At 34.6% G+C, this 27,967-nt stretch overlaps 4 protein-coding genes and 1 long non-coding RNA gene across 8 annotated transcripts; 3 read left to right on the top strand and 2 right to left on the bottom strand.

Moving 5' to 3' along the window:
• The first annotated feature begins 122 nt into the window (after positions 1-122).
• On the top strand, positions 123-964 carry LOC121174296 (uncharacterized). Its single transcript, XR_005890289.1, has 2 exons — positions 123-388; positions 472-964. It is a non-coding gene; the product is annotated as an uncharacterized lncRNA (long non-coding RNA).
• Positions 965-1,747: 783 nt separating this feature from the next.
• On the top strand, positions 1,748-5,675 carry CRK87 (cysteine-rich receptor-like protein kinase). Its single transcript, XM_003555970.5, has 7 exons — positions 1,748-2,864; positions 3,408-3,545; positions 3,654-3,775; positions 3,879-4,089; positions 4,371-4,608; positions 4,793-4,943; positions 5,051-5,675. The coding sequence occupies exons 1-7, from the start codon at positions 1,931-1,933 to the stop codon at positions 5,378-5,380; spliced, it is 2,124 nt and encodes a 707-aa protein (XP_003556018.2). The 5' UTR covers positions 1,748-1,930; the 3' UTR covers positions 5,381-5,675.
• Positions 5,676-6,614: 939 nt separating this feature from the next.
• LOC102666772 (cysteine-rich receptor-like protein kinase 25) lies at positions 6,615-7,402 on the top strand. Its single transcript, XM_026127423.1, has 2 exons — positions 6,615-7,243; positions 7,342-7,402. Exons 1-2 carry the CDS (start codon positions 6,615-6,617, stop codon positions 7,400-7,402), a joined length of 690 nt encoding a protein of 229 aa, XP_025983208.1.
• Positions 7,128-16,719, bottom strand: CRK88 (cysteine-rich receptor-like protein kinase). 3 transcript variants are annotated; one of them, XR_003266078.2, is made up of 9 exons: positions 15,722-16,716; positions 15,242-15,379; positions 14,994-15,115; positions 14,710-14,920; positions 14,303-14,540; positions 13,702-13,852; positions 13,296-13,557; positions 9,195-9,463; positions 7,474-7,610 (listed from the first exon to the last, which is right to left on the bottom strand). XR_003266078.2 is itself a non-coding variant. In XM_026127534.2 (8 exons), the coding sequence occupies exons 1-8, from the start codon at positions 16,563-16,565 to the stop codon at positions 7,405-7,407; spliced, it is 2,172 nt and encodes a 723-aa protein (XP_025983319.1). In that variant the 5' UTR covers positions 16,566-16,719; the 3' UTR covers positions 7,128-7,404. The 3 variants fall into 3 exon arrangements, 2 of the variants coding, with proteins under 2 accessions (XP_025983319.1, XP_040869225.1); XM_026127534.2 differs by lacking the exon at positions 9,195-9,463 and having other exon boundaries at positions 7,128-7,610; positions 15,722-16,719; XM_041013291.1 differs by lacking the exon at positions 7,474-7,610 and having other exon boundaries at positions 8,993-9,463.
• A 3,017-nt stretch (positions 16,720-19,736) lies between these two features.
• Positions 19,737-26,485, bottom strand: CRK89 (cysteine-rich receptor-like protein kinase). 2 transcript variants are annotated; one of them, XM_006605966.4, is made up of 7 exons: positions 25,404-26,485; positions 21,238-21,375; positions 21,026-21,147; positions 20,746-20,956; positions 20,410-20,644; positions 20,171-20,324; positions 19,737-20,054 (listed from the first exon to the last, which is right to left on the bottom strand). In XM_006605966.4, exons 1-7 carry the CDS (start codon positions 26,209-26,211, stop codon positions 19,761-19,763), a joined length of 1,962 nt encoding a protein of 653 aa, XP_006606029.1. In that variant the 5' UTR covers positions 26,212-26,485; the 3' UTR covers positions 19,737-19,760. The 2 variants fall into 2 exon arrangements, with proteins under 2 accessions (XP_006606029.1, XP_014628543.1); XM_014773057.3 differs by lacking the exon at positions 25,404-26,485 and adding an exon at positions 22,243-23,353.
• Between the last annotated feature and the right edge of the window lie 1,482 nt (positions 26,486-27,967).

Raw genomic sequence — 27,967 nt, forward strand, 5'->3', positions numbered from 1 at the left:
TGATGGCTTGGTGGTAATTCAATCCATTAATGAATTTTTAGGTCTTGGGGGTTCAGTTCTTTGTCATTCAAGAGCTATGAAGCACTCACACGAACACTTGAACATCGGACACATATGGACACCTGAACACCTGTCAAACACATCAAATTCAATTTGGATATGGACGTCGGTGTCGGTGTCATGTCGAACACTGGACATGACAAAGGATTAGAGTGCCCGTGCTTTATAGCTCAATAGCCGGTGTCCTAGACTTGAAGACATGAATGTGAATAGCAAGACGCGAGTATATACATTTGGCCTCCTATGTTGGTGGGCGTGGTCACAAATATGTCTGATGCGGCGAACATGGCTGCAGATTCGCGACACTTGCTCCTCCCATAGATCCCCTGTCAGATCCCCTCGAACTGTCTTTTTTCCCTTCTATTTTGTTGCTTTTGGTTTTGTTTTATAGTACAACATCGTCTTCTGCAGGGACAAGATTCACAGGCGATGGAAGATCAAAGATTGACAACTTGGCCATCGTCACAGGACCTGTGTTCTTAGATGAGCATTGTCATCCAGATCTGAAATAGATCTTGCATTTTGAATTTTACTTTTTATAATGCGATTTGATTTTGAAAAAGTTTTACAAACTTGATGTTGCATCCTGGAAACGTTTGGATTTACCACCATGCGTGAGAGTTTGGTCGCCGTTGGTGATGGTGACGATGAAGAAGAAGGAAACAGGAAAATAAGAAAGAAAAAAGAGTAAGGATACATTGAAAAACAGAAATAAAAAAAGAGAAAAGAAAAATTAAAAATAAAACAAATAATGTGGACCATACATTTAAAAATTAATTCTTCTAACTCGGTAGGTAATATTCCGTACATGCACGGTTCATGCTGAGTTATATTTACATTGATGAAAAGAGATGAAAGGGAATGGGTTAAAAAAAAAAAAGGTGCAATGAAATATGTTTTAGTATGTTCGGTCTCTTGTATAAATTAGATAACTTTGTTTTGGATCCCTATTTATTTTTTGTTTTGCATTGAGTTGTTAGTAGAATAAAAGTTTTATTTTTAATTCTTATTATTTTTTTAGTCATTATATTATATCTATTTTTTTATTTTAGTCCTAGTAATATATTGTTCATTTTATATGACCATTTGAAAAACATTTAATAAGGATTAATAATAAATTATCTACATATTTGAAGGACAAAAACTAAAAAATAGATATATTAAAAAAATTAAAATAAAATAACAACCAAAAATAAGATTTATGTTTCATAAAAGACTCAACACAAAAATAACACTTATTAAGAATTCAAAATAAAAATTTTAATTTATCATAAATACAAAATATATTTAAGTAAGTGAAGTATAATGAAATTAAATTTTTATTCTTATTTCTAATTTAGAGGGAGAAATAAAGATTAATAACCAGAATAGAATGGAATAAGTTTTAATTTTATATATTTGTTTTGATGCATGAGTATAATATAATTATTTTATATTTAATCAACCACTCATCCTTGATGTATATATAAAACCTTAAGACCTTTCTTATATATTTATTAAAAAATTATTTTTATTCAAGCACCTAATCCCCATCGATAATGCAAAGAAAAGAAAGATAAATGATAAGTAAAATTAAAATAAAAAAAATAATAGAAAAAGAAAACATCTTTAAGACCTAACAATGCTAATATAATATTTTCAAATATCGATTAGTGTAAATTGTTTTTTTTTTACTATAAAAGTTGTCACTATAGGGATAAAAGAAAAATGGTATATTATGAGGAATTTGAAAATGAAAGAGATTTAAGTGCACAAGGAAAGGTTGACTAGACTTGCTTGCTTCGTTGACGGGCAATTCTCATCATCGTAAAATAATAAATGCTGACAAAACTACAAACTAGGCTTAATTAACGGAGGCATAAACTCTCCCATGGCATGCAAGAGCAAGACTCCATATATGATATATCCAACCAGCTTATATATTATATATGTTAGTGCTGTGAAACAACTAAAGCACATAAACCCTGCCATGGCTTGGAATTCCTCTTTCAAGCTCCTCTTTCTCTTTGTCTTTGTTAGCTTCCTCTGTTTTGCAACAACTAAAGCACAGGGCCCTAATTTTCTTTACCAGGATTGCCCAAGCAACCAAACCACAGCCAACAGCACCTTCCAAATAAACATCAGGACCCTCTTCTCTTCACTATCTTCCAACGCCACCACCAACAATGTATTCTACAACTCCACAGTGACGGGAACAAACCCCTCTGACACTGTCTATGGACTTTTCATGTGCAGGGGTGACGTCCCATTTCAGCTGTGTGGACAGTGCGTTATAAACGCAACCCAGAAACTATCATCAGACTTACAGTGCTCCTTGTCCAAACAAGCTGTGATCTGGTACGACGAGTGCATGGTTCGCTATTCCAACCACTCCTTTTTCTCCACCGTAGACACAAGGCCTGCTATTGGCCTGTTGAACAGCGCTAATATCTCAAACCAGGCAAACTTCATGCGTTTGATGTTCGACACCATGAACGAAACAGCAGATGAAGCAGCTATTGGTGCCAAGAAATACGCCACGAAGCAAGCAAACATATCTGGGTTTCAGACCCTCTATTGTCTGGTTCAGTGCACGCCGGACTTGTCAACCCAGGGTTGTAGAAGTTGTCTTAGTGATGCCATAGGGCTCCTTCCACGGTGCTGTGAAGGAAAACAAGGAGGGAGAATTCTAAATCCCAGCTGTAATGTTAGGTACGAATTGTACCCTTTCTTTCGCACCAACACCATTGCTTCCTCCCCAGCCCCTACGCCTACACCATCAGTCTCTGTTCCTCCAACTCCAACCACTTCTTCTAACTCGGGAGGTAATATTATATGGTTCAGAATTTCATGCTTTGAGTTATACTTAGATTGATGAAAAGGAATGAATTATTGAAATAAAATAAGGTGAGGAATGGAATATAATGAAATTAAACTTTTATTATTTTTTCTATATTAGAGGGGAAAAATTAAAGATAAAGAATTGAAGACAATGGAATAAGTTCTTTTAGTGTTATTCTTCATGACATTTCATTGTTACACTAGCAAGGATAAAATTTTGATGCTATTCTCCTATCAGATGAATTTTATGCTAATCCGCCTAATAAAAGTTTCTATCAAATGTCAACATTAGGTAAAACTTCAATTCTGATTAGAAAACAATACTAGAAACACATTTAAACTGTATCTAAGTTTTGTCCTATTAGCAATTGAAAGTAGTTCTTGTTATATTTCATTCCCTTCCATTTTGTCCTCTTCCATCATCAAATGTTGTATTCATACTAGTTGCAAATATCTTGAGAAACATGACAATTTGTTGAATAAGATGGAAGCATTTACAATAAGGTTACTTCATTTTGGAAATACAGGAAGTGGTGGAATTTCATCGGGTACAATAGTTGCAATTGTGGTTCCTATTGCAGTGGCCGTGGTGATATTTGTTGTGGGCATTTGGATCTTATGCAAAAGAGCAGCAAAGAAGCGTAACTCTGAACAAGACCCAAAAAGTAAGGATGAAGAGTAATTAAATTGAGAAGAATATGACTTTGCTTGTTCTTAGTTGCACACTTTGCCGTTGTAATTTTATCTGATAGACATGCCGTTTCTCTTCTTAGCTGGAACTGAGATCAGTGCCGTGGAATCCTTGAGATTTGATTTCAGTACAATTGAAGCAGCCACACAAAAATTCTCAGAAGCTAACAAGCTAGGTGAAGGTGGATTTGGTGAGGTTTACAAGGCATGTACTATGAAGTTAGCACCTAGCACGCTATTGTTACTTTATTATAACAAGGAAATCAAGCCAATTTCTGTAAGACGTTCAATTTTTGTGAATAATTCAGGGCTTGCTTCCAAGCGGACAAGAAGTGGCTGTCAAGAGACTCTCTAAAATCTCTGGACAAGGTGGGGAAGAATTTAAAAATGAAGTAGAGATTGTTGCAAAGCTTCAACACAGGAATTTGGTGAGGCTTCTAGGATTTTGTTTGGAAGGGGAAGAAAAGATACTTGTCTACGAATTTGTAGTCAACAAAAGCCTTGACTATATTCTTTTTGGTAGGCTCACGCTCATCTTATCCTAATTCTTTATAGTGTACATTTTACATACCTGTTTCAATTTTTATTTTTCAGAATTTGTCGGAATCATTTATATGAGACCAAAATTAAGGAAGCTATGCATAACTAACTCTGACACAATTCAGTATTTCATTAACTGAACATCAACCACAAGAAATTTGTATGGAAGTTTATTCTCTGAAATGATTTTGCATTCCATTAAACTGATTCAACTTTATTTGAGTTTTTTTCTCATGAACTACATATATTTCAATGTGCAGATCCTGAGAAGCAAAAATCATTGGATTGGACAAGGCGATACAAAATTGTTGAAGGAATTGCTCGAGGCATTCAATATCTTCATGAAGATTCCAGGCTTAAGATTATACATCGTGACCTTAAAGCTAGCAATGTCTTGTTAGATGGAGATATGAATCCAAAAATCTCGGATTTTGGCATGGCAAGAATATTTGGAGTGGATCAAACTCAAGCAAATACCAACAGGATTGTAGGGACATAGTAAGTACTTGCAGCTTTTATTTGTGAAAGTACTGGTTTCCAATTCACACAATCTTAATATCATACTTAGTTCAAACATCTTGGCAGTTTTAAACCAAAATATACGAGCATTCATTTTGTCATTCTTCTAGACTCCTGTTTTTTGTTCCGGTGTTTTGTATTGATGGTTCAATATTGGTTTCAGTGGTTACATGTCTCCAGAGTATGCAATGCATGGAGAATACTCTGCTAAGTCTGATGTATATAGTTTTGGAGTCCTAGTTTTGGAGATTTTAAGTGGCAAGAAAAACAGCTCTTTCTATGAAACCGACGTTGCTGAAGATCTATTGAGCTATGTGAGTAGAGTAAATATTATAATTTTTTGCTCCTTCGGGTTAATTCATTGGTTTGGATAGTGATTACATTCTATTTCTAACAAATGCTGGATTAAAATTTGATACAGGCCTGGAAATTTTGGAAGGATGAAACACCCCTGGAGTTGCTAGAACACTCATTAAGAGAATCATATACTCCAAATGAAGTTATCAGAAGCATCCATATTGGTTTGCTTTGTGTCCAAGAAGATCCAGCAGATAGACCTACAATGGCATCAGTAGTTCTCATGCTTTCTAGTTACTCTGTTACTCTACCGGTACCTAATCAGCCTGCATTATTTATGCATAGTAGAACTGAATCAAACATGCTGAAGTGGGTGCAAATTGATCAGTCTATTACCAAGTCAACAACAAAGTCTGTCAATGAGATGTCGCTTAGTGGAGATATTCCTCGATAAGTATGAAAATGCAAGGAGGTTTTAAAGAAAGTGTATCCATGGAAAAAAAAAAAAAAAACCTTTTGGTGAGTAGTGGCTTCTTTCAACGTGGAATAAATACGAGCGGGTCTTTTAGGCCAATTTGCATTTATTGTGTGGCACTGAGAGACGACTTTACTTAATTGTTTTCTCTCTGCAAAATGTAAACTTTACCTAGTGCAAGTTTAATAAAGATTGGCAGTGTAAGTTGGCAACATATCAACTTCTAAAATGTAGTCAACATACTATTATGGTAATATAAATAAGGTTTCTGAAACTCAAGAATAGTGACGACCAATATTTATGAAGTATTTTTGTCATTTATTTTGTTTTGAAATAAAAACTTAAACTCTTATTCATCGAAGAAAAACAAATATGCAAAGCAAAGAAGTTTTTGTCTTCTGACTGTACTCCACTCTTATTTAAGACGATCCAGAATGGCATCCACACATTGGCTGATGGAATCAAAATTTGACTCACAATTTTCACTAAATAGCCAACCAATCTCTAGCTAATTAAGATATTTCTTCTCCTATGACTGGACTTGTGAGGCAGGTCACAAGTAACCTTTCTATTTCGTCATTGCTCCCAAAACCAACCGGGGATTGGTCCCCATCTTACAATTATTTCCACCACCTATACGTAAAATGATTGGACTTAGAATTTGCTTTTGTTAATGCGTTTGTTGTAAAAGTCCTTCCCGTAGCCTAACTAAATGTGACTCTTTGTATTTGTGTTCAAAGTTCAACCCCCTCCAGGCCTTCTAGATATGTTGTGTTTGTCTCAGTTAAACTTCTGATCTAAAATATAATTTTTTTTTCACCAAGGATATCCAACCTTTCAAAAAGGTGTAGAGTTCTCCCAAAAAGTCTTTTTGGTTTACATGGCTAAGAAAGAAAGATTTCCTTTTATTGCTAAATGTTAATTTGTAGTTTTGCACCGAGAAGTTTGAACCCGTGGCTTCTCTTTCCTGTCTTTTCTTTTCATTTTTAAGTCTCTTTTCCAACCATTAGATCAAAATTATATTTTCATGGGGCTAAAAATTGTGAGTTCTATCTCCTCCAACAAAGTCTTCTTGATTTATATGACTGAGAATTGTCTCAGTAGTCTGACAATATGTTTAAGGAACCAAGCAACTGCACTAGGTAAAAAATACTAGGTTCTTTAAAGACCAACAAGAAACATAAAATATACAAAAGAGTGGTAAACTGCAGAAATGTACGATCCCCTGCAAATCTTTCTCCAAACAAAGATTCCCAAGATGCCTCCTTGCAAGTACTTTGCAATTCCCTCGATTCTCTTCTTCCTCTTAAGCTTCTTAATCTTTCCAACCAAAGCAGCTCCAATTTACAGTTCCCATGCGTGCACAGACTCTTCTAAATACCAACCAAACAGCACATTCCAAACCAACCTCGACCTCCTCCTCTCTTCCCTTTCTTCCAACGCCACCCAAGGCGTCCACTTTTACAAAACAACAGTTGGCAGTGAAACCCCCAACGCCGTCAAGGGCCTCTTCCTCTGCCGCGGAGACACCCTCGCCGCCGTGTGCCACGATTGCGTCAACGCCGCAGCCAAAGACCTGACACGCCGGTGCCCAGTTGAGAAAGAGGCCATAATCTGGTACGACGTGTGCATGGTACGCTACTCCAACCAATACTACCTCAACAACATAGTACCCGCAGTGGACATGTCTGATTCCAAAAGCGTGGCTGGCGCTGACCTTGACCGGTTCAACGAGGTGCTGGCGGGATTGTTGAACGCTCTGGCAACGAAAGCTGCGAATTCCGAGGATGAGAAGTTCGAAACAGGGGAAGTGAACTTGACGAGTTCAGTAACCCTTTATGGGTTAGTGCAGTGCACACCAGAGTTGTCCTTGTTCGATTGCAACATGTGTTTCAGAAGCGCCATTGCATCTGTTCCAAATTGCTGTGATGGGAAACAAGGGGCAAGGGTGTTGCTTCCCGGATGCAATATCAGATATCAAGTGTATCCATTTTACAATAGCACTAAAATATTGGCCACACCGGTTGTGAAGTCTCGCCCTTCAGGTACAGTTCTAGTAAGTAGTGAATTGTGCTTTGATTTTGAGTAGTGAGTGATTGATCATTGAATTCTAATGATGTTTGCTCAGGACGGAATCGTGTTGAAGTGAATCTTACATTTGTTATCCCTATTGTTGCTGCCATGGTGCTTTTCACTTTTGGCATATGCTCTGTCATGAAAAAGCAAGCAAAGAGTGAGATAGAAATATGGAGGAAAACGGTAACAAGAATTGAATTATTTTATTCCATCTAAGTAATTACTAGTCAGTTACAAGCTTTATGTTGTGTTAGGTGCTGACTGCTTCGTTTTGGGGTGGAAAAACGGAATTATTCTGAAGTGTAGATGAGACCGATGCTGCCAACGTTTGTGATAAGAGATAATTATCAGTACTAGTGCTGTAAATGAAGAGAGTAAGACTTGTTATTTTTGGTATGCTTAAATTGGAAGGGCGTAATGCAAGACAAGGTTGAAAACGTTGGCTTGCTAAGCTGTGTAGTGTGATGAAGTCATTTGATGCATGCATCTATCTTTGATTTATGTTTGGGTTAGAAAGATACTGAAGTGATTAGGCCTTTATGTCTTTCGAACTTGTGGAAGACCACCCAATTGGCACCACTTTCGTGTGTAGATTACTGAACTATAATCTCAGCTCTATTTTGATTGTAGTAGTAATAGGCAATGCCTATGTTTGCTGTAATTACTTGGCAGGTTGACTCATGGTTATAATTGTTTAGACTTTAGTATCTTTAGATATCCACGGATGTGGATAGTTTTTCTTGTTTTCTTATTTTTGTTTTGTTTCATATTATTCTATTTTTATATCAGTGAGTATTTATAGATATCTTTAGATATTTGTAAAATTAAAAGTTATAGACAATTCACATCGTATTGTAATATATCTTTAGTATGATAATTCACTTATCATTTTGTGCAAATAATTTTATTCCCTTGTGATTTGTTTTTTCAGGGATGTTATTTATATATTTAGTGCCAATAAATTTTTATTTTTCCTCAAAAAATCTTTTTATTTAAAAATTGAACTAAATTGAATGGTGAACACTCCCTATTATGATAATTCCCTTATTATTTATCAATTGTTTCTATAGAAAATAGATTATGTATTGATATTGTAATTGGAAAGATAATTTTTTCTAGGTTGATGTTACAATAAATTTTATACAGATAATGCTTAATCATTATATAAACTCAACTTGTGTTTTTATTTTTTTTATATAATTATGATAAAATGTGTTTTTAGTTTCTATATCTTTGTTAAATCTTATTTTTGGGTCTAAAACTTTCATGTTGTGCAATTTAATTTCGAAACTTCATAAAAAAAAGTATTTTTAGCTCTTGGGCTTACTCTCCAATTTGTGCATGTTTTTGAACTTCCACGATGTGGGAGAGACTAAAATATATTTTTTTAATAAAATTCAAGGATTAAATTATGCATATATAGTTTGAAGACTAAAAACAACATTCATGAAAATATATCAATTAATCCCAACTGTAGATTTTAAAACGTGTCACGGCAGAAAAAAAATGATTTTAAAGGTTAGCCAAACAGGTAATAAGAATAGGAAAGTAATTTTATAATTAAAGGAATAAATGAGTAATTTCACCCCACTAGTCAACTATGCCAGAATTGAAAACAAGGCTATGTTATAGAATGAAATAAATTTCATTCCATTTGATCATATTTTAAACAAACAATTCCAACAATTTAGGTTCGTTAGCACGAGGCTCCTCCTACCTTGGGGTCAATTAAGTGCAACACAGATGTGTGAGTTTATCAACATGGTCACGTACTCTGCTAGCTACCTGTGGAATCTGTGGTTTTCACTTTTCAATGCTCTAAATTCTAATGGGTGAACTTTGTGGAATTCTCACAGCTTTTGGAGCTGACTTGGTCCAAGGCTATTCACACAAATGCTTACATAGATATATATACAAATGCTTACAGTGAGGCAAACATTGTTGTTGACTCACTAGCTTTTTGTTTGATTGGGCCTCAGGCCATCCCTTCAACAACAAAAATAAAATAAAATCAATTCAAACTATGATAATGTAGCTAATTATATTGTTCTATCTCTCTTTTTTTATCAATTCAAAATGAAAAATAGTCTTCCTTTATTACTTGCATTAATCATAGGTGTTATATCTTTTAACTAACTTCTTTTCAAGCCATAATTTTGAGATTTCAGTTAGAAATTTATAGAAGTTATAGTACTCTGTTGCGTTCACTTCTTCAAAAGCAGCCCATTTATGTCACCCATAATTCTTTAACGTAATATTTAACGATACTCGTGGATCCTTTTTCACTTTATTCTTTCTTGCACTTTCCTTTCAAATAATAAAAAATACATATCCTAATATATTATATTTTTATTTTCTTTTTTAAACTAAAAATGAATAAAAAAAGGTTTATATATTATTATGTGCGACAGTGCAAGAACAGTAATTAATTTTTAGCATATATTGATCTGAGCCATAAAGTAGTTCTCCTTGATAAAAAAATAAAATAAAAATTAAGTCCCACATATTGAGAAAACATGAATAATTTTTTTTATAAATGAGTTAATTCACTCAACTCACATTAATTAAAGGATAAACAATTTTCAAATATTAGGATTGTAAAAGCAAGCAAGGGTTCGAGTACGGCTCGAGTACAGTGTCAAAAGAGCAAGAGCCACTGCATCGCCGCCCGGATGTAGTGAAAAGTAAGCAAGGGTTCCCACATTTTCGTGAACGGGTGTGGGTAAAGAAGCTAGTTCATGACAGGAGGATTCGCTTTGGTACATGGAATATAGGCACACTTACTGGAAAATCTATGGAAATAGTGGATGTTATGGTGAGGAGGAAGATCAATTTTATGTGCCTACAAGAAACTAAGTGGACAGGTGAAAAAGCGAAAGAATTAGACAACTCGGGATTTAAGCTGTGGTATACGGGAAAAATCAGATCAAGAAATGGGGTAGGGATTATTGTGGACAAGGAGTGGAAGAAGGATGTCGTGGATGTAAGAAGAGTAGGAGATCGTATCATAGTCTTAAAATTGGTAGTGGGACAGGACACCTTTAATGTTATTAGTGGGTACGCACCTCAGGTTGGGTTAGCAGAACACTTTAAGGTAAAATTTTGGGAGGATCTAGAAGGGGTACTTCAGGATATACCCCAAGGAGAGAAAGTTTTCCTAGGAGGGGATCTCAATGGACATGTAGGTAGCGTGGCTAAAGGTTTTGAGGGGGTGCATGGGGGTTTTGGCCTAGGGGAGATGAATGGGGAGGGTAAATCCATCTTGGAGTTTTCGGAGGCTTTGGATCTCTCTATAGCCAATACATGGTTTAAGAAAAGAGAGGAACATCTTATCACTTACAAAAGTGGAGGGACATGTTCTCAGATAGATTTCTTCCTTATCAGGAAGTCTGATAGGAAGTATTGCTTGAACTGTAAAGTTATCCCGGGAGAGAGCTTGACTACCCAACATAGAGTTTTGGTTATGGATGTAAGAATTAGAGATAGGGCAAAGAGAAGAAGTCCTCTGGTAACACCAAGGATCAAATGGTGGCACTTGAAGGGTGAGAAACAAGGAATCTTCCAACAAAAGATATGGGAGGGTTGGTGTGGACAATCACAAGGAAGTGCAAATGATATGTGGAACAAGATGTCCCAAGAGATTATTAAAGTGGCTAAAGAGACGTTGGGTGAATCTAGAGGTTTTGGACCTAGGGGTAAAGAATCGTGGTGGTGGAATGAAAATGTTCAGAGCAAAGTTAGAGTAAAAAAGGAGTGTTTCAAGGAGTGGTCTAGGTGTAGAAATTCTGAAACTTGGGATAAGTATAAGATAGCTAGAAATGAAACCAAGAAGGCGGTGAGTGAGGCAAGAGCCCAAGCTTTTGACGGACTATACCAAGCTCTAGGAACCAGGGACGGAGAAAGATCTATATATAGGCTTGCTAAGGGTAGAGAGAGGAAGACTAGAGATTTGGATCAAGTAAAGTGTGTTAAGGATGAAGAAGGCAAAGTCTTAGTGCATGAAAAAGATATCAAGGAAAGGTGGAAGGCGTATTTCCACAACTTATTTAATGATGGATATGGATATGACTCTAGCAGTCTAGACACAAGAGAAGAGGACCGGAACTATAAGTACTATCGTCGGATTCAGAAACAGGAAGTAAAGGAAGCGTTGAAAAGAATGAGTAATGGTAAGGCGGTGGGGCCAGACAACATACCTATTGAAGTGTGGAAAACTCTTGGAGATAGAGGTCTTGAGTGGCTCACCGAACTCTTTAACGAAATTATGAGGTCAAAACGCATGCCGGAGGAATGGAGGAGAAGCACGTTAGTGCCAATCTATAAGAACAAGGGGGATATACAAAATTGTGCAAATTATAGGGGAATCAAGCTCATGAGTCATACCATGAAATTATGGGAAAGAGTGATCGAACGGAGATTAAGAAAGGAGACTCAAGTTACTGAGAATCAATTTGGTTTCATGCCGGGAAGGTCAACCATGGAAGCGATTTATTTATTACGGCGGGTGATGGAGCAATATCGCATGGCCCAACAAGACTTGCACTTGATTTTTATTGACTTGGAGAAAGCGTATGATAGAGTGCCTAGAGAGATTTTGTGGAAAGCTCTAGAGAAGAAAGGGGTTAGGGTTGCATATATTCGAGCTATCCAAGATATGTATGATAGGGTATCGACTAGTGTTAGGACACAGGGTGGAGAGTCAGACGATTTTCCCATCACAATTGGTTTACATCAAGGGTCAACCCTTAGCCCCTACCTTTTTACCTTAATTCTGGATGTCCTCACGGAACAAATCCAAGAGATAGCGCCAAGATGCATGCTTTTTGCAGATGACATAGTCCTCCTTGGAGAGTCGAGGGAGGAATTGAATGAGAGGTTGGAAACTTGGAGACGAGCTCTAGAAACACATGGCTTTCGCCTAAGCAGAAGCAAATCGGAGTATATGGAATGTAAGTTCAACAAAAGAAGGAGGGTTCCTAACTCAGAGGTGAAAATAGGAGACCATATTATCCCTCAAGTCACACGGTTTAAATATCTTGGGTCTGTAATACAGGATGATGGGGAAATTGAAGGGGATGTGAATCATCGCATTCAAGCAGGATGGATGAAATGGAGAAAAGCATCGGGGGTGTTATGTGATGCAAAGGTACCGATCAAGCTAAAGGGAAAGTTTTATCGGACTGCGGTAAGACCGGCGATTTTGTACGGAACAGAATGTTGGGCGGTCAAGAGCCAACATGAGAATAAAGTCGGTGTAGCGGAGATGAGGATGTTGCGGTGGATGTGTGGTAAGACTCGACAGGATAAAATTAGAAACGAAGCTATTAGAGAGAGGGTTGGAGTAGCGCCTATTGTAGAGAAGATGGTGGAAAATAGACTTAGGTGGTTTGGGCATGTAGAGAGAAGACCGGTAGACTCTGTAGTGAGGAGAGTAGACCAGATGGAGAGAAGACAAACAATTCGAGGCAGAGGAAGACCCAAAAAGACTATAAGAGAGGTTATAAAAAAGGATCTCGAAATTAATGGTTTGGATAGAAGTATGGTACTTGATAGAACATTATGGCGGAAGTTGATCCATGTAGCCGACCCCACCTAGTGGGATAAGGCATTGTTGTTGTTGTTGTTGTTGTAGGATTGTAAAGTTATATCTGTGTTTCTTTTTTATAAAAAAATTACTATTAAACACTATGAAATCTATTAAATTATGTAATAAGTACCACTAATTAATATGTACATGTAGTAACAATCTATCGAGGCTAGAAAGCAGTCGTAGACATCTTATTCACAGAGGACGAGGAAGGATGATTGGTGTAGTAACCTGAAGATGATTCATGTTCAGCTGAATGTCTTCTCATTCTGCCATGCATAAAAAATGCTGGTTCTAGAGGGAATGGCATTTCAAATGAAGGATTGCTAAGATATGAAACAATTGTTCCCATTGTTGGCCTGTCATCTGGATTTTCTTGCACACACAATAAACCAATCTGCATACACTTTTCCACTTCGTTTGGAACATAAGATTCTAGCAGAGTTGAATCCAGCAATTGATATGGTGATTCATCCCTCCAGTTATTCCATGCCTGAAAACATAAATTAAATAGATTTCCTTCCCTGCTATTGCCTTCTTAATTTGTATTTATGACTCTTTTGAACTATGGCCCACTAGAGATCATGACAAGAAAAAATACAAAGAATAAGGAAACAAACAAGAATTTGATACTCACATAACTCAATAGGTCATCAACACGACATGATTCAAAAGAACAAGAGTTCTTCTTGCCACTAATAATCTCAAGAACCATAACTCCAAAACTGAATACATCAGACTTCTCAGAAAATTGTCCATGCATTGCATATTCAGGAGACATATAACCACTGAAAAGGGAGAATAAAAAAAAAAAAATCAGCATCGAGATCATATATAACTAGACTAGCCATGCAATGGGAGAATGAGTTGTCAGGTTAACAAAGTATAGTAAAGTAATAGAGCCATAGAAACAGTATTGTATTGCATTGTAATCACAAATATTAATGAAGTGTCCCAAGAAAAAGGAACAGTACGTATTTGAAACTCAGAGTAGTTCCTGACAATATTAACCAAGCCTCTTTATAGGCAGCATGGTTTCCATACCAAAGTCATGGTAATATATTAATTTGAAGCCCATAAAAGCGACACATTTTCAATATTAACTTAACCTGAGCCAAAGTGATGGGCGATAGAGTATGCAGAACGTATCACATTTTTTTATGATGATAAATAAATGAAGCACATGAATAAAAATTTATTTTTGAAAGAGATAAGTAAGGATAAGGTTTTGAACTCACTATGTGCCCACAACTCTATTCGTGCATCCTTGAATTTGGTCTGTAGCTACCATCCTTGCCATTCCAAAATCAGAGATTTTTGGATTGATGCCATTGTCCAATAGAACATTGCTTGGTTTGATATCACGGTGTATAATCTTAAGACGAGAATCTTCATGTAGATAAAGAATACCTCTTGCAATTCCTTTTACGATTTTAAACCGCTCCGGCCAAGTTAATTGTCTGTGCTTTTGGGAATCTATAAAATACCATCAGACAACTACGTGAGGAAAAGTATAAGTGGGCACCTATATATTTATGATCAGCTACATAATTCAAAGATAATCGCCACAATTTTTTTTTTCAAATCATGATGAAAAAATAGCAATGTAAAACTTAAAGTAGAAATAAATATTGAAGTGTCATACCAAATAAGAAGTGGTCAAGACTCTTGTTAGGCACATACTCATAGATAAGTATTTTCTCTCTGTCTTCTTGGCAAAATCCTATTAATCTCACCAAATTTTTGTGTTGAAGTTTGGCTATTAACAACACTTCATTTTTGAATTCCTCCCCTCCTTGCTTAGAATTTGTTGATAATCTCTTTACAGCTACTTCTTCTCCGTTAGGAAGGATTCCCTAAAATTACATGCCATCAGAAAAATACAAGAAAACCATATAGATGATACATTAGTCATCACATTTATGTTACCTTGTAGACTTCTCCATAACCCCCTTTGCCTATCCTGCGGTCTTCAGAAAACTTGTTTGTGGCTGCTTCAATTGTAGCCAAATCAAATTCCAAAGACTCCAAGACAGTGAGTTCTGGCCCAACTACATAACAATTCACAGCGCAGTTATTTGAAATACTCACAGCAAGCACAAGTTTTTTTTTAAAAAAAACAAGGCTTTTCAATTAAGCTCAAATATTGAAGATTATAATAGTTTCATTGACATTACAGTTTTCTCTGTCACTGGCCTTGCGTTTCTTTCTCGCTTTTATCCGGATGAAACAATAGCCAAAGCCAAAAAGCATCGCCAAAACCACAAGCAAGACAACAACGATCACAAGCACTTCAGTTCCAATATTTCTTCCACCTGTCAAAACGTGTCATATATTGACAAACCACACGCCATCAACACATTTTAACGTTTTTTTAAGTGGTAAATTAATGAACAAAGATCACATTGGACAATAATGCTGATTATTTCAAGTCACTTTTTAATATTCATGCTTTAATGTCATCAAACGAGATTTTATCTCTTTTGTATTACACTATTACGCAATCTATACATAGTGTTTAATTGGGGAAAAGGGGAGAGAAAAAAGATTCTTTTTTGCATGATGGACCACATCTATGTCCTATAAGCAGCAATTCACTATGGATAAAGGATTTAGCGCTTTGCTGTGGATATTTAACATAAAGAAAATAAACTTACGCTGAATCATTGTTGGCGCAGAGGTTCCCGAATGCTGATAAAACGGATACGTCTCATACCTTACAATGCAACTGGGAAACAGAACACTCGCCCCTATGCTCCCTCCGCAACAAGACTTGACAAACTCGGCCACCGCATCGGCAACACACAGTTTGCAGTCTCCGGCAGCCAAGTCCGGCGTGCACTGCGCGAGACCATACAGTGTTACACTGCCAGAAGCATTTTCTTGCTTAACGGCATATCCATTAGACTCACTAAGATCCAGTGCTGCTTTATTTGGTAATTCATCGAAAATGGATCCTAACGCAGTGTAGAATCCATTACTATGCAAAACCACAGGATCCCCCAATGGAATATTGATCTTGTGCCTTGGCCACTCTTCCATTTTAGAGAAGATGAACCTGTAAGAGTAGCGCAACAAACACTCGTTGTACCAAATCACAGCTTCTTTTGATGTGGGACATGACGAAGGTATTGTTTGTGTTGCAAAACCCACACACTCTCTGCATAGAGCAAACGGCACGTCTCCACGGCACATGTAGAGGCCATAGACGGTGTTCGAATCTTTCCCTACGGTTGCGTTGAAGAATCTAACGTTGTTGGTTACGTTTGAGGAAAGGTAGGAGAGAAGGGTGTTGAGGTTGGTGTTGAAGGTGCTGTTTGGAGTGAAAGTCTTGTTGCTCGTGCAGCTAACGTTGTTGAACACTGATGCCGAGGTTTCTGCTATGGTGAGTAAAAGGGTGCAAAGTAGGAACAGAGTTAGACTCTGTTTGGACTTGGTAATCATGATTCTGTTATGCCGAGAAATTTTCTTCACTGAGTCGAAGAAATAAGTGAAGGACATGCAAATGCGCGTAAACGGGCAGTAATCAGAGACGGCGCAGTGTATGAACGGGATTGAGGTTTGTGAGTATTAGTCTGACTTTTCTATAAAAAATGTGAGAAAATTGAAAAATCTAATTGCCATAATACGACTAGATTAATAACGTAGCGGATGGATTTTCCTTCATGCTACGGATTATTTATGGAATTTGGCATTTAAGAGGGTGGTGTCCAATCGCATTGTCAATTCTTGTTGCTGGTGGAGTCGGCATTAGCATGTGATTGTAGAAGCCAACTTGGCTATGTGCCATTTTGCCTGTACTCATTGATATGGACCCAAGCATTATTATTTTGTTTGTCATCTAATCAAAATTATTGAATCACAGGCCAGGTCAATAATGAATAAAAAATTTAAAAGATCATTCAATCCATTTCACGTGCTAACCACGTTATGGTTTATCTCATCATTCACAGTATAAAGTTACTGTAAAGTGGGTGAGGCATTGCCCCGTCTATATGGGTATGTATGTCAGGTGAATAATATGATCTAATGCTCTTATGTAGATTTTTTGGTTGGGCTCAAATAGCCCAGCCCATGTGTTTGCATGAAGTGCTGTACGGTTTGTGAACCTGGCGAATAGAGTAGTATCCCTTTTCCATCCCGTTTTATCAGTGTCCCATTAGCCTGGTTTGTATTATGTAGTATATATGTACCTTTTCATATATTTCATTTGGGATCCAAATCACACTTGTTCTGTAGCTGTCTTAATTTTTGTTTCTCTAATATAAAAAAGTAACATGCTATTTAAAAACTAGCAGTGGAACTAGGGGTGAGCATCAACCCAAGGCCGGAACTGAAACCGGCAAGCCCCAAAAAAATGTTGTTATTTCGGTGGAGTCGAACCCATGTGCATGCATTGGGGGGTAAGTCGTGAATTTGTGAAGATCTGTGTTAGGAAGAAGCCATTGCAACCAATAAAGCATAGTAGATAGTTACTTAAATCTGTTGGGTTAGTTACCAACAAGTTGTTAATACCATTAGTTTGTTGAGTTAGTTATGCATGTAAATAATTGTAGTATATAAGAGTTGCAGTAATGAATAAAAGGCATGCAGAAAAGCTTAGAATCAGTTTCAGACTTTCTTAGGAGGAGCCTTGCCTCGAACAAAGGCACTATCCCACCCTCTGTCCATAACAACTGGTCCGACCTCCGTCGTCATCATCGCCATGGCTGACCATGGAACCAGAAAGACGACCATCGATTGCCTTGAAGAAGCCATCGTCCGCCTATCCAACAGTCAAGCTTCCCTCCATGACAAATACGCAGAACTTTCCGGCAAGGTGGACTCAATTCTCGATCACCTCCACCTGCGGTTACCCAACCATAATCATCTTAATTCCAACACCCAGTTCCATCAACGTAATGTCGCCAAATTAGATATCTCGCGATTCTCGATCACCCACCTGCCGTCCATGGCTGCCTCTACCTCTACTCCCGGCCATGCCATAACACACCACCCACAACCACCCCTGCAGGAGTCATCCCTTCCTTCTCTTTATGTACATCCAGCTCAATTCATTGGGATTGATTTTGCAAGTACTCGGCACCGTCTGTTAAGCTTGTTTAGTACCACAGCTCTGCAAACCATGCCGCCTTCCATGGATTCCACAGCGCCAACGGCACTGTTGGAACATCACCACACAATGGATCCGAACACCTCACCACAGTGCCCCGGCACAATCACCATTCCCCGGAGAGCTCGCGTCACTCCCCAAACGATGCCGCAAAGCTTCCACTTACCCAAGATCGCGCCATTTCCAAACGAAGACGTTTTGTCCACAGCACAAGCACCAGAAACTTATGGAGGCTTCTCGCGTGTTTTCTCGTCCGACTCATCTCAGTTTCAAGTGTACAAGAGAATGTTGAAACCTCTGGTGGAGGAGTTTCTTAGAGGTAGAAATGGAATGTTGGCTGCCATTGCTAATGGACTCCACAAAAAGACCATCAGCTTTGGTGCAAAGAATGCTCTCATTTTTTTATCCCGGTGGGACTTTTGCTGCGAATTTCTCTATTTCCATTTTTTTCATTACCCAACACCTTGAGGACAAGGTGTTTTTGATGGAATAGGGAATGTTAGGAAGAAGCCATTGCAACCAATAAAGCATAGTAGATAGTTAGTTAAATCTGTTGGGTTAGTTACCAACAAGTTGTTAATACCATTAGTTTGTTGAGTTAGTTATGCATGTAAATAATTGTAGTATATAAGAGTTGCAGTAATGAATAAAAGACATGCAGAAAAGCTTAGAATCAATTTCAGACTTTCTTAGGAGGAGCCTTGCCTCAAAGAAAGGCACTATCCCACCCTCTATCCATAACAATCTGCAAGTGATCTATGAATGACTGATGTGTGAGGGTGTGAAAGGTTGTTGGCCAATGACATGCAACCTTTGAATGTGGGTGGATTTTTTAATGAAATGTGACGAAAGGTGGATGCCCAATGAAGTGACAGTTTACTTTGTTGCACCTCGACATTTATTGATGGATGGGTGGGCAAAATTATGGCACCATAGATGCAGAACACTAGGTGGATGATGCTAAAATTTCAAAAGCATTTATTAAAGTTAAGTTGTGTATTCGTTGGTGATTGGAAGTTTCCTATTAATGTTAAAATATGGTTACTTAATATTTGCATCGTTATGTTAAATATGATGTAACCGTCTAAATAGAAAATGTAGCGTATCAGGAACTACACTTCTGTAATTTTTCATTGGATACGATCTCGTATACCCCTTTTGACAATATATTTTACATTTGTTGACAAAAAAAATTATACTTAAATAAAATTTACGCACTATGAATTTAGACATTATCTATATTTAATTAAATCAATTATTAAAACTATAAATAAAAAATAATGATGCTATTTCATATACATTTTAAAATAAATTATATTAAGATAAAATATTATTATGTTATATAAAAGATATCGATTTAATTAGATATAAATTTTGTTATTTTTTTAATCATATTACAGAAAAAAAAATCTTAAAAAACTACACGACATCGGAACAAATAAGGAAACTAAAATATGATCCATAATGAATGTTAAAATTGACCATGTATATTTTTATAATGGGCGAGGACTAGGTTTGGACCAACACAGTCTCAACAAGGACATTTTTAGAAAAGTAAAAAACAAACAAGGAATTAACTTTTATTATCTAGCACAATATGTACTTATAGACATCTCATTCACAGAAATATGTTGTGTAGCTATATTTTGATGGATCTTGTCCAGCAAGAAAAATGCTGGTTTCAGTGGAGATGGCAAGAGTGTGTGGCCATCAAGATATGAAACAACTTTTGTCATAGTAGGTCTATTGTTTTTATTTTCTTGAACACATAGTAAACCAATTTGAATACATTTAGTGACTTCAATTTGGGAATAACTTTCTTTCAATATTGGATCCAATATGCTCAATGGTGTGTGGTCCTTCCACTGTCTCCAAACCTGCAATGGTTTATGAAATTTAATATTCATTTTTTATATCTTAGCATTTAAATCAATAGAATTTGACCTAAATTATAAGTATGGCAATTGATTAAATAGTTAATTATTATACTCACATGGCTCAAGAGACCATTTGACATATAGGGTGATGCATGTGAATTTATATTCCTTTTTCCTGTAATAATCTCTAAAACCATGACTCCAAAACTAAAAACATCTGACTTTTCAGAAAATTGTCCAAACATTATATATTCTGGAGACATATAACCCCTGTAAAAGATATATTATAAATTAGCTAAACTATATTGTGTAAAGAAGTGACAAGAAATGATATATAAGAAAATTAAAAACTTACCATGTTCCAACTATTCTTTTGGTTTTTCCACGATCTTGATCTATTTCAACAATTCTAGCCATACCAAAATCTGATATCTTAGGATTCATATGTTCGTCTAATAAAATATTACTAGGTTTGAGATCACGATGTATAATTTTAAGTCGAGAATATTCATGTAAATAAAGAACTCCTCGAGCAATCATTTCTATAATTTTATAGCGCTTAGACCAACTTATACTGTTTTGTTGAGTACCTGCAATATTTATTAAGAAAGTGAAACATGTTTGTAAAGTTAAGATATAAATTTTTTTTAAAACATGCAAAATTTTAAGAGTTAAAGGTCAAGCAACAAACCAAATAAAAACTTATCAAGGCTCCCGTTCGGCATGAATTCATATATAAGAATCTTCTCTTGCATATCTAGGCAAAAACCTATTAACTCCACAAGGTTTTTATGTTGTAATTTTGCTATCAATAAAATCTCATTTTTGAATTCAACCGAACCTTGTTGAGAACTTGTTGATAGTCTTTTAACAGCAATGTGTCGTCCACAAGGAAGAATACCCTAAGAATATATATAAATCATTATTGAAGTGAACAACATAATCATAAATTAAATAAATCATTGACTCACCTTGTAAACTTCGCCAAATCCACCTTTTCCAATCTTGTTTTCGAGTGAAAAGTTATTTGTTGCTGTTTTAATTATAGCCAACTCAAATTGCAATCCCTCTAGAGTGACACTTTCACGACCAACTAGACAAACATATTAAAATTGTTAAATTAAGTTTGCAAAATGCATAACTATACATTAAAGTTCCTTTTTGTTATAATCACAATACTTACAGTTTTCTCTTAGAAGAATATTATAATGACGCTTTCTTGCTCTTCTTCGTAAGAAATAACATTGCAAAAAGCTTAGCGTTGCCAAAATGAGAAGGATGACAACTATAACAATTGGTCGTGATGAACTGTTTTTGTTTCCTACATAAGAAATCAACGCTATTATTCATGTGCAAAATAACAATTGCATGTTAGAGAGTCATGATATTGATATGAACTGTAAACTTATAGTAATAATGCAGGTCATGAAATAAACATATTCAAGATTAGGGTTTACCTTTCTCGTCAACGTATAGAAGTTAATTTCTTTGCAAGCACATGTTTACAAATAAAAAATTATTAAGGGTTGGAATTATCTTAGGTCTCGTTCGGTGCGATTATGAGTTTTTAATTTTTAAATGTAATTTTTAAAATAAGTTTATTAGACCGAAACGATCCTTTTATCAGTTTTTTACATTAACAGTAATAATTTTAACCAACATTGCAAACGCCCATTTGAGTAACATCTTCTATAGTTTGTCTCATGCCATTAACTAAATTAATACGATAAAGTGACAAACAGACTAATTAACTTAATTTTTCATTTACTCTTATCATAAATTATCTTATTATCCACAATAACAAATACATTTTATTATTCACAAACTTAATTATTTTTTTTAGTTAATGGATTTCTTTAATGTAAATATCAATTTATCTTCTTAATTATATTTAAGTATATTGTTGATAGAATAATTTAAAAGTTAAAAGATTATTATTTTAGAATAAAAACAAAAGATTAAAAAAAATGTTATTTTAGAATTAATGGATGGAGCATATACATAACTAATTTAAGAATGAAATGATTAAAGGACTCAGCTGGCAAGCACGTAAATTGAATGGACGAACATGATTGTTATGATTATGCTTATTGCTGACTGAGACCACCAAAGCATGATAATAAAGAATAGTACTATTAATAATAATTAAGTAGAAACCTAGCTTGACCATAGAAGTGAAGAACCTTACCTGAAGGTTCTGGTTCTTGTGTACCAATATTAGAACCAACAACTCCAAGAGCAACGACGTCTCTGTAGAAACGACTTAACCCAAACATCAAAGTGCAGCTTGGATATAGAACCATCGCACACTTTCCAAGACAACATAAAGGAATATCTCTCATAATATCACCCAAACACTTACTGCAATCTTTGCTTGATAGATCCGGCGTGCACTGAACTAGAGTATACAAACTCTGAGATCCAGACAAGGTCGCGTTTTTTGTTGCAAATTTCATGGTACCCTCAGGGCCAGCGTTCGCAGCCTCACCCACTGCATCACTCAACGTTTTAGCTAACAACCACCCGTAACTTCCTTCCTTTGTTGAATTCTTAGTTACGTTATAATAATCCAAGAGGTCGAACCTAGGCCATTCCTCCATGGTGGAGAAAAAACAACTGTTGGAGTAACGGACCAAGCATTCGTGGTACCAAATTAAAGCATCTTTGGAGTTGGGACACCGTAGAGTTATTTGTTGGGTTGCAGTTTTAACGCATTCTTGGCACGTGTGGTTGGTGACATCACCACGGCACATGAAGGAGCCATAAATGGTTTCGCCGGTGTCTCCACCACCCGTTGTGCTGTTGAAGAATTGTGCAGTGGTGGCATGGGAAGATAGGGATGTGAGAAGGGTTTGGAGGTTGGAATTGTAGAAGCTGATTGGGGTGAAGGTTTTGTTACTTGAACAACTGTGATTTAGGTAGTGAAGGTCAATGGCCTCGATTATGGCAAAACTGAAGAAGCTGAAAAAGAAATGGATGAATATGATGAGTACGAGCAACGACATGACTGAGAGATCAGCCACTCATTTTGTGTTTGTGGAGGAAGATGAACGCTTGAATATGTACACATTTAAGAACTTAGGCGTTTACCGAGGACGAATGAAGAGATCTTGCTTATAATAGCTGTCCTATATATTATTTAATCCTTAAAGAGGGAAAGGAAAAAAATATATATGTATGATAGAATTTTTTTATGCCAAAAGAAAAGAAATAAAATGAAATGAGAAATATTAATAAAATATTTAATATAAGTAAAATATTCATTGGTACAAAATTAATTTCCTACTAATCACACGAACAGCTATTTTTCAATTAAAAATCATTTTATCTTTTTTAATTTATAATATTTTTGTTAAAAAAATAACAACAGCTACTTGATGATCAGTGTCTTTTATGCATTTGTGTTTTCGTACCGAATAACAGTATTCTTAATATATAAAGAATTATTATTTCTTGTAATATAACATTCATCAGCTTACGAGAAACATATTTCTTTATTGTTTATTAAAATGATATTCTCTCTTGGACCCGTTGTCATGTGGCTCATCAATTTATTAAGTCCACCCTGACTTATAAATAAAGAAAAGGACAACTTGGTGATGGCCTAAAGGCCAAAAGCCGCCATTATTATGCTTTTGAAATGCTAATTTTATTAGCATCGGGCGTTGTGGTCTTTATAATTTCATTAAAGGCGAACATACATATCATGTTTAAGGTGTATGGGTGTGTGAAAAAAAGAAATAAATAAAGAGAGAGAAATTTAAGAAAGAAAAGAAAGTAATGAATATAATAAATTATAATTTCATTAGGTGAACATGCACCTCGTGTTTAAGGAGTATGGGTGCGGGAAAAAAGAAAGAAATAAATAATGAGAGAAAAATTAAAGAAATAAAATAAAGTAATGAATATAATAAATGATATAATTTGTGAAAAAAATATATTGTATAATTAAGGTAAATTAAATTGTATGAATTTGTGGAAAAAATTGTATGAAGTCAATACCCTTCCAGTATGATTAATAATATGTTGTTACCTTTAAAAGTATGTTATAAATGTTTAATTGAAGTTGAAAATATTTGAAATTACATAATTAAATTCATATATACCAACTTTCAATTATTTAGAAAAATTCAAAGGTATTTTTTAAAATTATTTTATCACATAATGAATGTACATCTAATATAAAAAATTAGCACAAGTTAATATAAATAAAATTAAGTTTAATGTTCATACTAGCGTAAAATATTTTTATAAAATAATTATTTTCATAAAAGTATTATAATGATATAATCTATGCGATATTTTTTATAAAATATTTTTATTATTATTTTCATTTGTTTTTGTTATGTAGTTTTATTTGTTTATACAAACTTATTTGATTTTAAGAGAGTGATATTGTTAAAATTAATTGTATAGTTGTATTGATAACTAATCACATTCAATTATTTTCTATTACTTTATATTAATAAATTAAGTTTATATTGAAGATATGTGAATTGATTTTTTTTATTTTTAATAATATATAAAATTATTAATATAATTTTTTATATAATATAAAAATTTCCACTCCAAATTTATCTGTGTATCATACAAGTGCACTATCTAGTAAAAAATAAAGACAAAGATAACAAGAAAATAAATGTATGGTAATAATTTGCGGATTATTTTATGTAAATCTCGCATCTCTTTTTTACAAAATAAAAAAAATCATTTCCTTTCATTGTCAAAGCTAGTGAAAAATCAGTTCTCCATATATGTCTTATATATATTACCTGACACCTTAAAATTTTAACCAACAATTTAGTCTCTTGTAAATTTATTTTTATCAATCACTATATTTCTTTAGATATGTTGTTACTGAATCAATCATTGAAAGATAATTTATTCAGTCATCCATTCATTTAGCAAAGGATTTCTTGTCACAATTTATTTCATTCTTTCTGAAGACGAATATAACAATATTTTAAATCTTTAATGTTTCAATTTAATTATAGAACTTTTAAATAATAATAATAATAATAATAATAATAATAATAATTATTATTATTATTATTATTATTATTATTATTATTATTATTATTATTATTATTATTATTATTTAAATAGTATATAGTACCTATACCAAAATATTAAAAAAAGAGTATATAGTACTACTACATAACTAATTTAAGAAACAAAATGTATAAAAGACAAATTAATAAAGCTAGCAAGCACTTAAATTGAATGGACGAAAACGAGTGCTTTTTCTTTTTCTTATCCTAATGATGCTGATAGATGAGCAAGATAAAGAATAGGTATTAATTAATTGTAGGAACCTTGACCGGAGAAGTGGAGACAGGAGAACATTACCTGAAGGTTCTGATTCTTGTGTTCCATTAGAACCAATAAGAGCAACGACGTCTCTGTAGAAATGTCTTAACCCAAACATCAAAGTGCAGCTTGGATATAGAACCATTCCTCCTATCCTTCCAAGACAACACAAGGGGATATCTCTCATGATATCACCCAAACACTTACTGCAATCTTGGCTTGATAGATCTGGCGTGCACTGAACAAGAGTATAAACTTCCTGGGCCCCAGACAAGGTTGCGTTCTTTGTTGCAAATTTCATGGTGCCCGCAGGACCAGCATTCGCAGCCTCACCCACTGCATCACTCAACGTTTTGGATAACAACCAGAACCCATAGCTTCCTTCTTCCTTTGTTGAACTCGTTACGTTATAATCCATGAAGCTAAACCTAGGCCACTCTTCCACGGTGGAGAAAAAACAACGGTTGGAATAGCGAACCAAACATTCGTGGTACCAAATTAAGGCCTCTTTGGAGTGGGGACACCTTAGGGTTATTTGTTGGGTTGCAGTTTTAAAGCATTCTTGGCACGTGTGGTTGGTGACATCGCCACGGCACATGAAGGAGCCATAAATGGTTTCACCGACGTCTCCACCACCCGCTGTGGTGTTGTAGAATTGTGCAGTGGTGGCGTGAGAAGATAGGGATGCGAGGAGGGTTTGGAGGTTAGATTGGTAGGCACTGTTTGGAGTGAAGGTTTTGTTGCTTGAACAGCTATGATTCAAGTAGTTACTGTTAAGGTCAGTAGCTTCGGTTGTTGTGGAAAAATTGAAGAAGCCCAGAATGAAAAGGTGAATGAGTAACAACATGTCGACACGCTCATTCACTCATTTGGTGTTTGTTGGATAATTAATAGTGTTGGGACATGAATAATCAGTGTAAACAACCCATTCAAGAAGATAGTATTTCAGGACTTTTTTTTGTCAACAAGAAGACTTCCCACAAGAAATTTAAAAGTAGGATGTAAGCCGATTGTACCCGATCCGTGAATATGTCAAATTCAAATTCAATTTAATTAGATGTTTGAGTTACATTAAGGAATTAGAATGAATTAATTTAAATTTAATGAATCCCATTAAAATTAAATTGGGTGACAAGTTTAGAGTTATGAATCCAATCAAAATCTAATTCAACCTGTGTATAATTAAAATTAATATAAAAATCTTAAATTAAGCACATATCCTTTTTAAAAATAATACATGATTTATGCTTATTTTAAGATAATAACACTTGAGAATTTTTTAAATTTTTCTTAAAATTTGGAAGAGGTGATTTTTTTTAATGATATAATTTAATTCAATCCAACAAAATTAAAATTAGATTGGATTGAGTTGACAAAGTAAAAAAAATAAACCTAATTCAATCCGATCTAACAATTTAATTAAATTGAATTAAAAAATCAACAACACTCATTTCAATGTGTACCACTTATCCTCCTCTTATTTAAAAGTATCAAAGTAGGAAAAGTAATTTAGTTTGAATAAAGATCGAACCTATAATTTGACTGGTCAACTGCACATGTATATCTTCTATATCCCAGAAAAAACCCGCTCTCCAATTGAAAAAATGATACGAAATAAATATAGTATTTATATTAATATATATATATATATATATATATATATAACTGAAACTGAGTGTTATTATTTTTATAATTGTCAATGAATGAATAAGACTTGCTTATGCGTTAATGGTTTACCTGTAGTTTAAAAGGTGGGGAAGGTTCCTTAGTTTGAACACAGAGCCTATAGTTTGACTGGTTGATCAACACTACGCGTATATATATTATATCTCATGTTTTAAATCTTTTTTATAAAATGAGTTATTCTTTAAAATCAACAACATTTGTTCACATGCCTGTTTCGGTGTTAGTATCATTATATATTATCTCAAAAAACTTATAATACTTATCGATATTAAATGAGACAAACTTCTCTATCCGTAAATTTTTCTTTTGGATTGAATTTTGATATGTTGTTGATTAAATTTTTCTACAATATTGTCAGTCAATTTAGAAGCTATCCTCAATATGACATTATTATTATTATTATTATTATTATTATTATTATTATTATTAAAACTATGGATCTTATCATACATCACAATTCATCATGGATGGTAGAATTAAAAAAAATACACAATTAAATCATTCTAATTGAATTCCATTTTTTTTCTTACAAAAAGCATAAGTGTTTTAGTACCACACCTAGTTAATAATACTTATGTACCTAAATATAAGATTTTTTAAATTAATTCATATTTTTTTAAAAGTTAGTTGATTTAGTTTGTAATATTAAATTTATTAGTAATTTATATTATTTTTCTAAAATTATCTTAAATTATTGGACTCGTCATCTCTATTTCGATTTAATTATTTTTTACCTAATTAAGATGTGTTAGTCTTTTTTTTTCGATCCATAAAGATATTTTTGAAAAATACTAACATGAAAAAAAAAATCATATTAAAACGTACATACAAAATTAATAAAAGTATCTTATATTTAAAGATAGAGATATATATAGTATTTGTTTCATTACTTCTTTCTTACTCCACAGCCTAGAAAT

The sequence above is a fragment of the Glycine max genome, chromosome 20 (assembly GCF_000004515.6).
Source record: "Glycine max cultivar Williams 82 chromosome 20, Glycine_max_v4.0, whole genome shotgun sequence".
Classification (NCBI taxonomy): Eukaryota; Viridiplantae; Streptophyta; class Magnoliopsida; order Fabales; family Fabaceae; genus Glycine; species Glycine max.

What these genes read in the sequence shown, in the direction of transcription:
- LOC102666772 (XM_026127423.1), top strand. Translation starts at nt 6,615, where the DNA reads ATGTACGATCCCCTGCAAATCTTTCTCCAAACAAAGATTCCCAAGATG. An exon ending in AGTTCAGTAACCCTTTATGG is followed by an intron (nt 7,244 to 7,341) that starts GTTAGTGCAGTG and finishes ATGGGAAACAAG; the next exon opens with GGGCAAGGGTGTTGCTTCCC.
- CRK88 (XM_026127534.2), bottom strand. Translation starts at nt 16,565, where the DNA reads ATGTCCTTCACTTATTTCTTCGACTCAGTGAAGAAAATTTCTCGGCAT. An exon ending in GGCCAGTGACAGAGAAAACT is followed by an intron (nt 15,116 to 15,241) that starts GTAATGTCAATG and finishes ATTGTTATGTAG; the next exon opens with TTGGGCCAGAACTCACTGTC. An exon ending in AATAGAGTTGTGGGCACATA is followed by an intron (nt 13,853 to 14,302) that starts GTGAGTTCAAAA and finishes CTCCCTTTTCAG; the next exon opens with TGGTTATATGTCTCCTGAAT.
- CRK87 (XM_003555970.5), top strand. Translation starts at nt 1,931, where the DNA reads ATGGCATGCAAGAGCAAGACTCCATATATGATATATCCAACCAGCTTA. An exon ending in CTCTGAACAAGACCCAAAAA is followed by an intron (nt 3,546 to 3,653) that starts GTAAGGATGAAG and finishes TTCTCTTCTTAG; the next exon opens with CTGGAACTGAGATCAGTGCC. An exon ending in AACAGGATTGTAGGGACATA is followed by an intron (nt 4,609 to 4,792) that starts GTAAGTACTTGC and finishes TATTGGTTTCAG; the next exon opens with TGGTTACATGTCTCCAGAGT.
- CRK89 (XM_014773057.3), bottom strand. Translation starts at nt 23,059, where the DNA reads ATGTCGTTGCTCGTACTCATCATATTCATCCATTTCTTTTTCAGCTTC. An exon ending in AAAAGAATAGTTGGAACATG is followed by an intron (nt 20,325 to 20,409) that starts GTAAGTTTTTAA and finishes TATCTTTTACAG; the next exon opens with GGGTTATATGTCTCCAGAAT. An exon ending in CAAATGGTCTCTTGAGCCAT is followed by an intron (nt 20,055 to 20,170) that starts GTGAGTATAATA and finishes AAACCATTGCAG; the next exon opens with GTTTGGAGACAGTGGAAGGA.